This window comes from Rhinopithecus roxellana, chromosome 8 (assembly GCF_007565055.1).
Source record: "Rhinopithecus roxellana isolate Shanxi Qingling chromosome 8, ASM756505v1, whole genome shotgun sequence".
NCBI classification, from domain to species: Eukaryota; Metazoa; Chordata; class Mammalia; order Primates; family Cercopithecidae; genus Rhinopithecus; species Rhinopithecus roxellana.
The window spans coordinates 1,323,805-1,339,598 of record NC_044556.1 but is presented as its reverse complement, the minus strand read 5'-3'; the positions used below and the strand labels follow the sequence as shown (position 1 = coordinate 1,339,598).

At 50.6% G+C, this 15,794-nt stretch overlaps 1 protein-coding gene across 1 annotated transcript in view; it reads right to left on the bottom strand.

Moving 5' to 3' along the window:
* Positions 1-15,794, bottom strand: part of BRD4 (bromodomain containing 4) — a 99,547-nt gene that overhangs the window by 29,721 nt on the left and 54,032 nt on the right. The window contains 6 exon segments of the mRNA XM_030935104.1: positions 12-221; positions 223-375; positions 971-1,260; positions 3,024-3,159; positions 4,507-4,644; positions 9,008-9,326. Coding sequence (XP_030790964.1) covers positions 12-221; positions 223-375; positions 971-1,260; positions 3,024-3,159; positions 4,507-4,644; positions 9,008-9,292 — 1,212 coding nt within the window. The 5' untranslated portion in view covers positions 9,293-9,326.

The window sequence follows — 15,794 nt, the reverse complement described above, 5'->3', positions numbered from 1 at the left end:
ATCCCACTCACCTTGATTGTGCTCATGTCCATGGGGTGCTTGATGATGTCACAGTAGTCATGCAGGCCCAGTGCCTCCACGTCCACAGGCTTGTAGAAGGGCCAGGCATAGGCGGCGTGCTTCTTGGCAAACATCTCCTTGAGGATGCCGCTGCAGCACTTGAGCTGCTCTGAGACCTTGCTACTCTTCTCTGGTGCCGGGTGCTGCTGAGAGTCGGGCACAGTCCTTCTTTGGAGGTTTCACAGGCCGGCTGCTCTCCCGCCGCTGGCCCAGCTTGGTGGTCTTGGGCTCCGGGGGCAGTGAGGGTGGCTCGTGAATGGGGTCAATGGTGGTGGGGGTGGTGGTGTCTGCTTTCCTCTTCACTCCTTTCTTTGTCTGCCAAGAACACGGATGCCAACAGGCACAGTCAGAAGTGGCAGCCAGCACAGCTGCCCTCAGGGTCACCCCCAAAGCCATGCCCTGTCTAGGGCCCCAACATTCATATAGGATGGACCCAAAGATAACTGCACAGGCAAAGGGCCAAGGACAGGCAGACGGTGTTCCACCACTCTGCTCTGCAGCTGGGACAGGACCTGCCTGTGGCAGGAGAAAGCATAAAACTGTGTGCTCACTTGGAAGCCAAGGGACCTCTGGAGGCTGCTTACTACCTAACACCAGGGCCTCCCCCCAAGTGCCCAGGAGAGGCACAATTCAGAGACTATTTAGATGGCACATCTGCAATATGCACAGTCTAAATTAGAGAGGGACGGGGGGGGCGGGGCAAGAACCCACTAGGAGGTGTGACACAATTATGGGATCTTTTGAGTCAGTGGGGCAGCTGCTTCTGGGCTGCAATTTCAACACAGCAAGATCTTCCCAGAAACACCCACCCTTGCCCGGGACCCAGGACAGGCTTTGTGTAAAGCACGGGCAAGGACAGGGTTGCTCTCCTCCCTGGTGACAGCAGCCCTCCAGAATCCAGGACACTCACCTTCACAGGCTGTGGGGTGGCCGCGATGATGGGTGGGTGGCTCTGTACAGGCTGGGGAGCTGGAGCGGGTGGGGGTTGTGGCTGGGGGGGCACCGGCGGGGGTGTCTGCAGTGGCTGGGGAGGCACCACTGTCATGACAGGGGTCTGGACGATGAGGTCTGGGGTGACAGCAGGGAAGGGGTGAGGCGTGGCCTGCACAGGAGGAGGATTCGGCTGAGGGGTCTGGGTCTGCGGAGGAGTTGATGCTTGAGTTGTGTTTGGTACCGTGGAAACGCCAGGTTTTGCTGTCCCTACGAATCATAATAAGACAGGGAGTTAGAGGCCATGCTAACGTCCACATGCTGGCTGACCTTATGGGGACACACACCACACACAGTGAGCGCATATCTGCGTGCTGCATTTGCCTGAGAAATGAACATCCCAGACTCCACTCTGCCAAACCCGTCCACCTGTCCCTGGGGCTCAGAGAACAGCAGAAAACCGCACTTCTCATTTCCTAGGGCATCCTGGCTGCGACTCCCAACTCAGGCACAAAGACCCCTTCATGAAGCCTGGAGGCCCAGGCTGAAGGAGCAGGAAGCACAGGCTGACAGGGGACAGAGAGCAGGAAAACACTCAGAGCTTCCAGGCACAGCTGCCCTTGTTCCCAGAAGCACTGTCTTCTGAGTAAAAGCTTCTGGCAGGGAGCCGGCAGTAGCCACCCTTGCCAAAGTTTCTGAAAACTGGCAGACCCCCACCTCCGCGAGCCACAGGGGGCAGCTGGACTGCTGCCCTTCATGACTGGCTCCGGCGCTGCCTCCCAGCAGCTGTGCAGGGAGTCCAAACACACAATGGTCACGTGGCTCACCCAACCAGCTGCAAAAAATGAGGGGTTAAGGTCAGAGCTCTAACAAGAGCAGATGGACCAGGGTGCGAATGTCTGGGAGCATAACCTGGGTCACCACATCCTTCGTGTGCATGCTCGCTGCCATGAAAACGGACAAAGACACCCAGTGCCTTCATCTACCAGCTCAAGCAACACCCATGTTCTCTGTGCATCTCAAGGAGCAAGGGTGAGATTCCACTGAGTTTCCCAATTCTCATTCCCCTGGCACAACTGCTGGGCTTCTCCCAGACTGGAACAGGAGGTGCCACCATGTCTGTCTGCCCAGCGTGCAGCCCAAACCCCTGGTCCCAGGGAGTGAGGACCAATATCCTCATGTAAGGATAAGGGATGTGACTTATATGAGGATCAGGGATGTGATCTGATACGTACAAGAGCCACAGGATGACACGTGAGACTAGTTCTCCTTATTTACCTCTGCGTGCAGCAGGGGATGCAGCAACCCCCTTTCTGCCACCACTTCAGAACAGCGTGGGAGGCCAGGTGAAAGGCTGCTGCTCAGAAAAGCAAACAACTCACACTCAGGGACCACCTTGCAAATGTCACCCTTCTGCAGCATGGAGTTGCAAAGGACAAGATGTGGACAGTAGCTGCTAGTTTCCTAGACAGAGTAATTTCCTGGAGTGCACAGCTCTGCCAGCTGGCCCCTGGAACCCTGTGTCAGTTGGGGGTGGTGACAGGCAGAAATGGATGCGGAAGGTTTTCACTTCAGATGACTGAGCATCAGAAGAAGCAGGGATAGCTCTGACACCAGTGCATTAAGGTAATTCCAATTTCCAACCTCAAGGTTTAGAGCTGAGATGTTAGTTAAAATGATTTCTGGTCATGTTAATGTCCTTAAAATGGAAAAGTAAAAACCACCTATGATACTGGTAGAGTCAAGTGTTCAAAAAATGTCAAAGTGCTTTGAAAAGTTACACTTTCTTTTTATCATAAATCTATCACCTACCCTCAGAAAAGGCAGGGCCCAATTATTTCTGCTTACGAGAGGCCACAGGGCCACATGACCCTGTGGGATGGATCCAACACCAAACCCAATCTCACATGTCCAAACACGGCATGCAGTATATAATGTCACCATCTTCCTGCCACTCCCAGCCCCCCACTGAACTTGGAAAAGGGACAAAGGTCGGGGAGAAAGTCAGTTTACTTGCTATTTCAGTACTCTACCTGCTTCTTTCCTCCCACGTCCTCTTCCTTTCGCCTGGACTATCATGATCTCGGTTTCTTCTGTGGGTAGTTCATTTATTTTTTGCAAGAAGAGCTTTTCCAGAGCTTCTGCCATTAAGACTATGTCATCTCCAGGCTGGATAAGGAGACACAGGGGTAGAGTCAGAGGGCCCTCCCCTCCCCACCTCTGTAGACAGGGCACCCCATGCCACCCCCTGCCCCCAAAGCATGAAGCGTCGTATTCCGGGTCCTTCCCCGATCTGCACCCAAAGGAGCCACAATGGCTACACTACCAGGTATCACAGAGGCTTGTGTTCCCACAGGTGTGCTGAGCCTACACTTGTCTACCTACACCTCCCTCATCTTTTAAGCTCTGGCCTGTCTGAGAAGCCATCCTAATGCCTTGAGCATCTGCCAAGCTCAGCCAATCACTGAAAGGGGCCCTCCTTTGACACAATTCAGTTTCACCAGAAATACTTGAATGACACAGGATTTCTTGCCATGATACATTAGCAGGGCCCCAGCAATGCTCCCCAATGTACCCCCATGGCAGCTTACCAGGACTCTGGGCACTGCACATCTCACACTAGTTTAGGGCTCCCACTCTGTCACCTCATCTATAACATGCTGTTCCCACTCAGTTCTAAACTGAGAGCCTGGTCTGCACATTTTGCTCAAACCTAAGTGGTGAGAGCTGAAACTTTAAAAAACACAGTAAACTTCAAGAAACTCACCTACCCATCTCTTCTGGGCATTTTTACCCACTACACCAGCAGAGGTCAAAAGCTGAGTTCTGTATAGTGTCTCCCTCCAGAGTCGTTCTATTTGAAAGGGTTGATTTTAATCACATCTGTGGTCTGAACTGTAAACAAATGATCTGGCTTCATGGCACAGCCGAGCCGAAAGGTTTGGCTACGGGGTTAGGAAGTGACCTTCAGGTCTACATGTAGGATCGGGGGGACACTTCATCTATGGCCAAGAGTTATCGACAGTCATGTCCACAGTTCCAGCAGACCATCACCCACAGAGCAACTGAGCTCTGCGCCGGCCCCATCACACCCTCTCTCACGTGGAGGTCTGTTTGGGCACACCTCTGCACAACTACATTTTAGCAGGCTCTTTCCTAACAATTTACATCACCCAAATGGACTTTGTCATGAGTCGCCACTATTCTCCTCACACCTTCTCTACTAGACATGCTCAGGAACCAAAATCCCAAGGGCACCAGAAGCACATGCTTCAGGCTAACAAGGACGGCTTGCAAGTTCAACATGGCCAGCACCCTCCTCCCAGCAAAAAAGCCCATACCCAGCCACAGGCACAACCACAGGTCTCATTACCTCTACCTCCAAGGGTCTCCTCTTGCCAGACTCGAAGCCCAGCCACACCCAACACCCCTGCCCACGGGCTCCTGACATGCCCACTGCCGTCGCCTCTCCTCCACTCTCCCCAGGGCAGCTGGACACCCACCCCCATATCTCACCTTGTTGTAGATGTAACAATTTGTAAACATAGTGTTGAAGTCCTGGATACATTCCTGAGCATTCCAGTAATAGTTGTTTTCCAAGCGCTTCTTTATTGTTCCCATATCCATAGGCGTTTTAATGATCTTATAGTAATCCTGGAGAGCAGAGAGCAAAAGTCCAGTGTCACCTAGGCAGCCAGGCAGCACAAACGCTGGGCTGGCCAGGCTGGCCTGGGGACCTCACCCCTGGCTGCTGCACAGGTAAATCCACGGGAACCACAGCTCCTACTGGCATCAGCAAGTGATCTCGAGGGGGAACACCAAAACACAGTGGAGCGGGGAAGGGTTCCTAAATGCTGGAGAGTAATTCAGAGGGAAACATACAAGTTTCCAACTGCTCTACCTTAGAACAGGTTGCCTTTATTGAAATGCAGATTTTTTCTTTTTATAGATGCTAAAATATTCTTTTACTTTTAATAAGTAAGGGGAAAACCAGGCAGCCTTTTAAAAAGCAATTCTCACCTAGTAAGACAATCCATGGCACGTCCTACTTGTCCCCACCATTTGAAACTTTACATGTCCATAAAATGCAAATTCCCCTGGCGTCAATGCTGGAGCCCACTCTTAACCCTTGGCCCTGGCACTCCTGCCTCCTTGTCACCATGAAGAGCTGCAGAGCATAAGCTTCCACCCTTAGTCAAGTTCACCGGACTCATGTTTCTTTCACTTGCACAGTCTACCACTAAGGATTCTTTAGTATCCAGATACAGTTGAACGACCAGATTAACTGCCAAATGACAAATCTGGACAGCCTTTACAATCCTTAGTTTAAAAAAAAAAAAAGGCCGGGCGCGGTGGCTCAAGCCTGTAATCCCAGCACTTTGGGAGGCCGAGACGGGCGGATCACGAGGTCAGGAGATTGAGACCATCCTGGCTAACACGGTGAAACCCCGTCTCTACTAAAAATACAAAAAACTAGCCGGGCGTGGTGGCGGGCGCCTGTAGTCCCAGCTACTCGGGAGGCTGAGGCAGGAGAATGGCGGGAACCCGGGAGATGGAGCTTGCAGTGAGCCGAGATTGCGCCACTGCACTCCAGCCTGGGCAACAGAGCCAGACTCCGTCTCAAAAAAAAAAAAAAAATCCGCCATCCCAACCCTCAAACCTTCAGATCTTATTCTCTAAGTGCCAAATAGAAGGAGCCAGATAACAGATGTAAATGTCTTAAAGTGCCTGAAATCAAACTGCATCATTCTCACAACTTTTTCTCTAAATCTAAACCTATTCTAAAACTAAGTTCATTTTTAAAAACAACCACAGAAGGAATGTGGGGACAGATTAAGCAGTGCCTGAGTTTCCAGGTGTGAGAATCACAGAGGGCCAGGCAGGGGGCTGCACCCAGACAGCAAGCCCCCGATAACTAGACCAGCTTAGGCTGATGGCCCGACCCACTGAGAGCCAAACTTTCTGAGCCATCACCCTGACTGGGGAGAGGTGCTCCCGTAATTAAGTTTGAGTGGCGTATCAGAACCAAATCCAAGTGGAGTCCCAAGGTAGAGGCACAGGCTGCAGATGGAGAGGCTCTTGCAGGGAGGAGAGAGCAGGTGTGCTAACAGCAAGCACCAAGGCCCTGCTCGGGAATGGTAGTGGAGAGTGTTGGAAAGGCCAGCACAGGGTATGGGTGTGGGGTTTTGAGATGTTCTGACATCCACGAGAAAGAGACAAGGGCCACCTGCTTACATGTAAGGGTTTGGCACAGGTCATGGAACTCCCCTAGGGGTGGGGGCTACAAGTACACACCTGGGTACCTTAGGCAAGTGGTGAAGAGGGGAGACTGGAAGCAGATTATCGACACCACTGTCTATGCTCTGACCTCCTTCACCAAGAGAACCAAGTCTGAATAGATCTATCACAGTGGAAATTTAGATTTTATTCTATGGCCAAAGGCCACTGAATTGGCCACAGTGTGTCACATGGCTCAAGGGCAAACAGAACAGTGAAGAGGAATTGGGGTGAAGACAGAGAGAACAGTGGAGGAAGAGGAACTGCCAGCCTGGATAGTAAGGTTTAGGGGCATGACAGGAGATCAAATGCGGGTGAAGGCCGGGCACGGTGGCTCAAGCCTGTAATCCCAGCACTTTGGGAGGCCAAGACGGGTGGATCACGAGGTCAGGAGATCGAGACCATCCTGGCTAACACCGTGAAACCCCGTCTCTACTAAAAAATACAAAAAACTAGCCGGGCGAGGTGGCGGGCGCCTATAGTCCCAGTTACTCGGGAGGCTGAGACAGGAGAATGGCGTAAACCCGGGAGGCGGAGCTTGCAGTGAGCTGAGATCGGGCCACTGCACTCCAGCCTGGGCGAAAGAGCGAGACTCCGTCTCAAAAACAAACAAACAAACAAACAAAAAATGCGGGTGAAGACCTAGAAGGCATCAGAAAACAGACAAGGAATACTTTTTGGGGTGGCCTTAACATCTCCTGAAGAAGGAAGTCCCCGGAAAACAGCTTTAGCATGACGATGCTCCTGATCAAGCATCCCCTTTGGCTCAGCCCCCACCAAACGCCCTGAGACCACTCTCATCCAGCAAGCTCCCTCCTCAGCTCCTCACTCTCCCATCTCTGAAGACATCAGATCAGAGCCACCATGGATCAGTCCCTTCCTCTTATGTCAGAGCTAATGAGGGCAACGTCAACAGTCACAGGGACAGGTAGCTTCACACTCTGCCCGGATCAAGAATGTCCTGGCCACTCTCTGGCCTGCACTTCAGAGACTGACCTTGAACTCCCAAACCCCATGGCCTAACCAACCACCCATATTTGTCTGACCTGCTGGTCAGCACTGTTCCCTCAGCCTCACCTGGGATGCTGCTGCTTCCCGGCAATCTCAAGTCGCCCAGCCCTTCCTTCTCCTGTCTTCACCTTCTCAGCCCTCCCTGCTTCAGTTCCCACTGTGTTTTCTTGTAACAAGCTGACCCCTCTGCTATTCTGGCACTGATGCATTTCCCTTCAAAGCCAAGCTTCTTGAAATGGTGGCTTCACATCCTCACCTTTGCATTCACACCGTCGCAAATCTGGTTTCTACTTCTGTGTCACGTCTTCCTAAGGTCACCAATGCCCTCCTAAAGGTCAACAGGACGGTCAGGTCGGAATCCTCATCTCTTTGACCTCCCTGTAGCTTCTGATGTTGGAATCTGGGGAAATGCTCTCTTCTGTAGGCCTTCTGCCTTCCCCCCAACCCCTAAGGGCCTCACAGCGCTCTGGGTTCCACTCCAGCCCCCAGCTCCTTCTCTCCTGGTTCTGTGCATCTGCTCTGAGAACATCACTCTCAACTATGGACCCTGCCCTGCCCGGCTAGAGACTGGTGCAGTGAGCTCCCCCAACAGTCTCCCTCCCGCAGGCCAACACAGCTGACTGCCTCCACTCCTTATTTTGGTCAATAGAGAGTGGGGCCCCTTTTGCCTCCATACCTTTCCTGAGCCAGCTCAAGACCCAGACACATACTGCCCTCTTCTGATTATCTTCCCCCGGGTGCACGACACGTATTCAGTGAACCAATAGCACCAGACAGTTCTTACAGACACAATGGCTTTAAACTTGGGAGTCTGGATGCCTGGCAGAGGCTAAGGCCGCTCCTATACCCGAGTAGCTCTAGTGTACACACACCAGCCTGGGTCAGTGGCTGCAACCACCTAATGCACTTGCCAGGGGGTGCACGGGACTTAGCAAACAGTAAAGGACAATTTAAAGACAATTAGTCCTTGGTGCTTTAAACAAAAGAAAAAAAACTAAAGCATTTATTCCATCTGCTCCCTGAGGTTCAGTTGGAGATACAAGTTGTGCTTGCAGAACAGTTTGCTAGGGATATGGGCAAATGGAAAACTCTCTAGGGAAAGAGAAGAGTGGTGGGCTCACAAAAAGCACAAGAGCAAGTGTGCTGCAGTCAGAGGGAGGGAGGGCAACACTGCCTGTGCAGCTGCAGCCACAGCCACCTTTCTCCACCTGGGGTCACCTCCATGTACTTGCGCTCCCTGGGAGGTAATACACTACCTTTCCCCACTGCGTGCTCTGGGTGACGGTGACGATGATGCTAGGTGACTGCTATTGCGGCAAGCCGATCCCCCTCTAGCATAGTTTGATCAACTACGTCTACTTATCCTTGATCAACTATGTCCACACTTGAGAAAGGAAGGGGCCAGGATGGCCAAGTGCTCTGACTTCAACTCACCATGGAACTGGAAGTAGATCTGTAGGCCTTCCTTTCTCCCACTGCTTCAACCTCTACACAATTTTCCCCAGGATTCCAGTATCTAAGAAACCAGTTATTGTTAAGCCAATTAACTTGTTCTTTCTCCCCGATTTCAACTGATTAGAACTGCTGAAACCACTCACTCAAGGGCCGTGAAGCTCTCACCACAACTCCAAATGCATCTCCTACCCTCCCCCAGGATCTGTCCTGACCAGGAGACATGCAGGAGGAGACCTCGACGATGGCAGCCCTGGGCCCTGCCCACACTACTCACAGGGAGGTTCAGCTTGACGGCATCCACAGGCTGCTGGAAAGGCCACGCAAACTGATGTTTCCATAGTGTCTTGAGCACCACTCTGAGCAGGTATTGCAGTTGGTTGGTCTGCCTCTTGGGCTTGTTAGGGTTGGAGGTCTCTGGGGGCGGGGGGTTGGTGCTGGCTGCGTTGGCTGGCTGAGGTTGGGCCTGGGCCTGCGTCGTAGACATTTGGGAAGTTTCTAGTCCATCCCCCATTACTGGCAGATTTCTCAATCTCGTCCCAGGGCCGCTCTCCGCAGACATGCTAGTGATCCCATCACATTCTTCACCAGGCACTCTACAAAGGAAGAGAAGAGTCCCTGTGAGAGATCAGTTAGCAGATGGGCACTGCTCAGAATGACAAGTCCTTCCGGCTGTGGTCTCCAAGGACTGAGCTTCCCTGGCAGTAGCTGGCCAGGTTGACCAGAGGGGCCACCCCATGCTTTGACTGAAAGGGTTCCAGTATCTCCTCTCCCCAAAGACTTACCCTCCAGCAGGGAGGAGACCACAATCCAACACAGGAGGCAGAGTGAGGTGGTGAGAGCCCACTAGGAACCAGCAGGGGCTCTGGGAACTATGAAGATCATGGGGAAGGAGGTACAATGACACCACGTCTCACAAACCTGCACATCCCTTTACCTATCTGTGAGCTTTTAGGAGACGCTGCCTGAGTGTGGAAGAGGATGATTTGCAGACTCCTACATATGACATTTACATTAAAATTGTTTGCACTTGTCACACACGAAGCATCGAGCTAAGTCAGTAATTCCATTTGGTGGGCCAGGCAAGGAGAAGCAGGAAGGCCAGGTCCGCCCACCCATGGATGGTTCACTCAGCCCACTGCCAAGTGCTCAGGGCAAAGCCACAAACTTACTAAGAATATTTTCTTGGTAACTTAAATAATGCAGGTTTGCTGAGAAAAAAATCTGCATGTTTACTGCCGATAAAACAAAAATGAATCCATACTAGACCTATCATTTTCTTCTTCTTTTTTTTTTTTTTTTTTTTTTTTGAGATGGAGCCTTGCTCTTGTTGCCCAGGCTAGAGTGCAGTGGCGGGATCTCGGCTCACTGAAACCTCCGCCTCCCTGGTTCAAACAATTCTCCTGCCTCAGCCTTCCGAGTAGCTGGGATTATAAGCGGTCACCACCGTGCCCGGCTAATTTTTGTATTTTTAGTAGAGATGGGGTTTCACAATCTTGGCCCAGGCTGGTCTCAAAACTCCTGACTTCGTGATCTACCCGCCTCGGGCTCCCAAAGTGTTGGGATTACAGGTGTGAGCCACCGTGCCCGGCCAAGACCTACCATTTTTCTTAACTATAAGGCACGCCCCCAGTAGCAACACAGGTCCCTGCTGTCAGTGCCTGTCTGAGCACCTGCTCTGGTACCTCCCCTCACCTGAACAACTCCTGCTGAAGGCCACCCCAACTTTGCAAACCCTGCCACAAGCATCTTCACAACGGTGGTTCTGAATACCTGTCCAGTTTTTCCAGTGGGACAAACCCCAAGATGTATAGCTGCAGGTCACCAGTATGCATGTTTTTACTGCCATATTGCCCTCTGGAAACACAACCCACCCCTTGCAGTGACTGAGTTTCCACACTGATGAGTCATGAGAAAAGGCACTTGCTCAGATGTATACTGGCCATTTGCATCCTTTTTGTGACATTTTTCTACTGGCAAAAAGTATATATATATGGTCGGCTTTTTAAACTCAGTTCCAGTAGTAAGAAAAACTTTGAAAGCTCGGGGCTGACTGCATCTAACAAGCATCTCTAGTAATAAACGTAAGAACTCAGTGGAGATATCATTCTGGAATGAACTTTTAGTGGGTGCAGAAGCAGCTTTATGCCTGGCACACACTAGGCACCCGAGCTGCCAGTGAATTACTTTGTGTAATTTATTTAAACCAGGATTACACAAACTATTTTTGTAAATGTAGTTCTGGCAAATAATCCTATTTTAAAATTGCCAAATGGAGAATTTGCTACATAAAACAATTTCGTGGACTAGGCTGTGGAGATAGGAGGCCAGTGAGATAGGAGAAGACACAGGAACAAATGATACCAGCCACATACCAGCTTGCTGGGAACCTTGGGTCCAGTGTACCAGTCTTGGTCCAGGCATAGACAGATTACAGGACACACGAAGTGACTGGACACAAGTATTGGCAGAAGGACAGCATCACAGACAAGGAAACACGTCAGTGGGGTTTAAACCCCACTCACATGTGGAGTCGGCTGGAGAAGGCTTCCATGTGGCAGGACCAGCAAGTTCAAAGTGACTGAAGGGGACAAGTGTGATGGGGCCAAGGGGGAGGGGAGGCCTAAAGGCACTGGGGAAGCCTGGGTCCCGGGATGGAAGGTACACAGAGTGAGGCCAAGGAATGCCATGCAGTTTGGTTTCTACAATTAGATTTCTTCTAGAAAGCAGCTCCAGAAACATACAGCTGATGCTGCACAACAAGCACACGCCAGGTGAGTGATGGCAGGCAGGGACGGGAGCAGCCCAGCCACAAGGACACAGGCCGCCAGGGGGCAGAGCCAAGCTGTCCCAAAAGGAAGCAGCCCCCATAAATTTTCCATTAAGTAATGACGTTCTGGAAATCTTGAAGCAATGCCCCTGAGGCAAGATGAGGCCAAGGACTTCCAGAACTTCTGGGCTGGGCCATGCTTGTCTCTTTCCAAAAAGACTTCCAGCAAAGCCAAGGGATGAAAACTCATGTGTGCCCTGGGCCAGTGACTACTCTTCTTCACCTTCTCACCAGGCTTAGACAGGCCCTTGAGCCAAGGAAGCTGAATTTTCTTTTCTTTCTTTCTTTTTTTTTTTGAAACAGGGTCTGTCGCCCAGGGAGTGCAGTGGTACAATCCTGGCTCACTGCAACCTCTGCCTTCGGGGGTCAAATGATTCTCCCACCTCAGCCTCCCCAGTAACTGGGATTACAGGCGTGTACCACCATGGCTGGCTAATATTTGTATTTTTAGTAGAGATGGGTTTCACCCTGTTGGCCAGGCTGGTCTCAAACTCCTGACCTCAGATGATCCGCCCACCTTGGCCTCCCAAATTGCTGGGGTTACAGGTGTGAACCACCACGCCTGGCCAGAAGCTGAATTTTCTGCTCACAAGAGGAAAAAACAGTTTTCTACAGAAAACCTGACTCTTCAACCTTGCCTCATTTGGTGTTTTAAGCCACTGCAAAAGCCAAAACACCCTTCCTTAGCCAGCTCACAAGTAACAGTTAAATCCTCAAAAATGCTAACACTGCTTCTGGCCTCATCCCCACTTTACAGATAGGGACACCAAGGTAGAGAGAAGTACATGACCCAGGAGTGGGAAGACCAGGTCTAAGCAGATAGAGTGGCCCAAAACCTGGCATCTGATTCCTGGGCAGTTTAAGTTTGCCTCTGAACTAAGGAAATCCTCACTAGTGAGCTGCACACACACACACCAGAAGTGTCCAACACAGACGGTCGTGACACAGTGGCCGCCATCCTTAACACACACCCAGGTCCCTGAGGAAAGAAACTGTTGGACGTTGTCTGTTCGAATGTGAAGGTATGACATGTTCGACACATGGGACAAACCTGGGAGCTACCAGTACCCCAGAGTTTCTTTAAGGAGGTTCTGAAGATAACCAATGAAAGTGACATCTGGCCGGGCGCAGTGGCTCACACCTCTAATCCCAGCACTTCGGGAGGCCGAGAAGGGTGGATCACCTGAGGTCAGAAGTTGGAGACAAGCCTGGCCAACATGATGAAACCCCCATCTCTACTAAAAATACAAAAAATTAGCTGGGCATGGTGGCGGGCACCTGTAATCCCAACTACTCCAGAGGCTGACGCCGGACAATTGCTTGAACCTGGGAGGTGGAAACTGCAGTGAGCCAAGATTGTGCCACTGTACTCCAGGCCTGGGCAACAAGAGTGAAACTCCGTCTCAAAAAAGAAAAAGAAAAAGAAAGAAAAGAAAGTGACATCCATGGCCCCACAAGGGGGATCACCATAAGACGCCTGGGACTCCTGCACCCACTCTGGGCCTGTACAGCACCTGCACTTCAAGGGACCATACTGACCTATTGCTATGCCCATAGCCTTCCCATGACCACAGGAAAGTAAGACGCTTGGGAAACTTCAAGAGCCCACTCTTACTGCAATGACAAGAAACATGAGGAAAACCAACCACTTCTAGTCTGTTATAGGGCAAGAAAGAGAGGTAGAGTGAGAACTCCTATGTGAGAGCCAGACGACTTTTCTAAGACCCAGATTTGATGAGGTCAGCCTTCTTGGGTGAATTCTTCCCACAGCGGATCCCCCCCCCACCCCACACTGCCCCAGACCCCTAGCATCTAGGCTCCAACAACAAGTCAGCCACCCCTGTCACCTTCAGCCTGGGGCACAGAGCAAGACTCCATCTCCAAAAGAAAAAAAAAAAGCAAAGGTCATATAAAAATCAACATGAACAGGAAATGCAGGTAGTGACATCCAATCTGGTTCTAAGGTTTGAGAACTTGTGCAGCACCCAACAGGCAGACACACTCTATTAGAAAGTAACTATGGGCCGGGCATGGTGGGTCACACCTGTAATCCCAGCACTCTGGGAGCATGAGGTAGGCGGATCACTTGAGGTCACGAGTTTGAGACCAGCCTGCCCATCTGGTAAAACCCCATCTCTACTAAAAATACAAAAAAATCAGCCAGGTATGATGGCACGTACTTGTAATCCCAGCTACTCCACAGGCTGAGACAGGAGAATCACTTGAACCCAGGAGGCAGAGGCTGCAGTGAGCCAAGATTGTGCCACTGCACTCCAGCCTGGGCAACAGACCAAGACTCTGCCAAGGAAAAAAATAAAAGGCAAAGTATGGTTTTGTAAGGATAAAATATATATTCTTTTTTTTTTTTTTTTTTTTCCAGACAGCTACACAGTTGTTGAGACACTGGTACTTATTCTGCTGCTTGAGTTTAACCACCTAATAAACAACATTGTTGGCTATTTCCTTTGGCCTGAGAGCATCATAGAAAAAACTGAGACGTTTAAGGATGTTGTGAATCAAGAAAATTTGGGAATCTCTGGGTTAATCAGAATAAAAACATAAATTTTCCCTCTAAATTCATAGACCTCTTATTAAGCATGCCGGGTTTTTTTGGCTTTTTTTGTTTGTTTGTTTTTGTTTTTAAAGACAGAGTTTTGCTCTTGTTGCCCAGGCTAGAGTGCAGTGGCGTGATCTCAACTCACTGTAACCTCTGCCTCCCAGGTTCTAGCAATTCTCGGGCCTCAGCCTCCTGAGTAGCTGGTATTACATGCATGTGCCTCCACGCCCAGCTAATTTTGTATTTTTAGTAGAGATGGGATTTCTTCATGTTGGTCAGGCTGGTCTCAAACTCCCGACCTCAGGTGATCCGCCTGCCTCGGCCTCCCCAAAATGCTGGGATTACAGGCGTGAGCCACTGCATCCGGCTAAGTATGCCTGTTTTCAAAGATGTTCTTTGCAATCATAGTATTTAAGTGAATTTTGGGGAAATTTTAGGGATAGACAGTACTTAACTGTAATGAACACAACTGTAATGTTTTATAACTTTGAGCAGGAAACAAATTGTTTCCTTGGACTAACCTTATTTACATTCTAGTCAATAGTTCAGACAAATCAGAAATCTAACAAAAGATGTAGAAAACAAAAAATCCAAAACCAGTTCAGAAAGTTTGCAACACTTTCTGCAATGATGGAGTTCCTACTTGCAAAGTGGATGGCAGCAAGCCCTCTTCACTGGCATCCTCCATCAAGCCATAGTTCTCTTCATCGCCTGGCCCAATTAGCTCCTATCCTTTGAAGGGGCTTTCAGGGTCTCCAGACAGACTTTGTTTTGAGCCCACTCATCACAAAGCGCCTGGCCCCAAGCAACCTGTTTCCAGACCACGAAAGGAGATTAGAAAGCAAGATAGCGATAGATACAGACATGCAGGGCAGGCTTAGTTCTGGGACTCTAAAGGCAAGCCAGAGAGGAAAAGAGAAAGACCACAAACAACTGCCCAGAATCTGCTGATTGCTGGAGATTCAGTTCCAGTTCTGTCCATCACAAGTCACTGAGAAAACCAACGGGTTGGGAGTTGGGACCAGCTATACTTTGTATGTATAGTTCTACCTGAAGTCCTGGCCTCCCAGCAGGCCCCCTGAAACCCAGTAATCCTGCCTTCATTCTGTCTGGTCTGTTCAGACTCACCCCTCTCCTAAAGTGATGGAGCACACAGGCAGAAAGACGCCAGGGAAGGCAGGAGCAGTCGCCAAGACGATGGCTTGTTAACAGAAGGCTTTCTGATTCTCCCATACAACCACACTTAGCAGAGCTTTATGCAAACCATCATCACACCGACCTGCACTAGGGCCTGGAAGAGCTCCACAGGAGGTACCTGCCACTTCCTGAGCTGATACTGTTATCCAGCACTTCATCTGTATTGGCTTAGTTATCCACACAGCAACCCTAAAAAGCAGGCTGTGACTTTATCACCTTCATCATCATCCCCATGGTGACAGAGGCAGAGCGTATGATGGCCCGGTTGGCTGGACGTCACTTGGAGCAGCATGTGCTTCAAAGTCCTCTGCTCCGCAGCTGCCTCCACTCACCAAGCACTGGCAACACCCACAAGGGGCAAAGGCCCAGTCACCCCACATGGGTCTTTGGCTTGGCCAGCAGCACCACACTTTGCTGTACCCATCAGTGGCCTGCCTTCTCTGCAGAAGCAGCTGAGTGCCACGTGGCCCATAAGCTGGG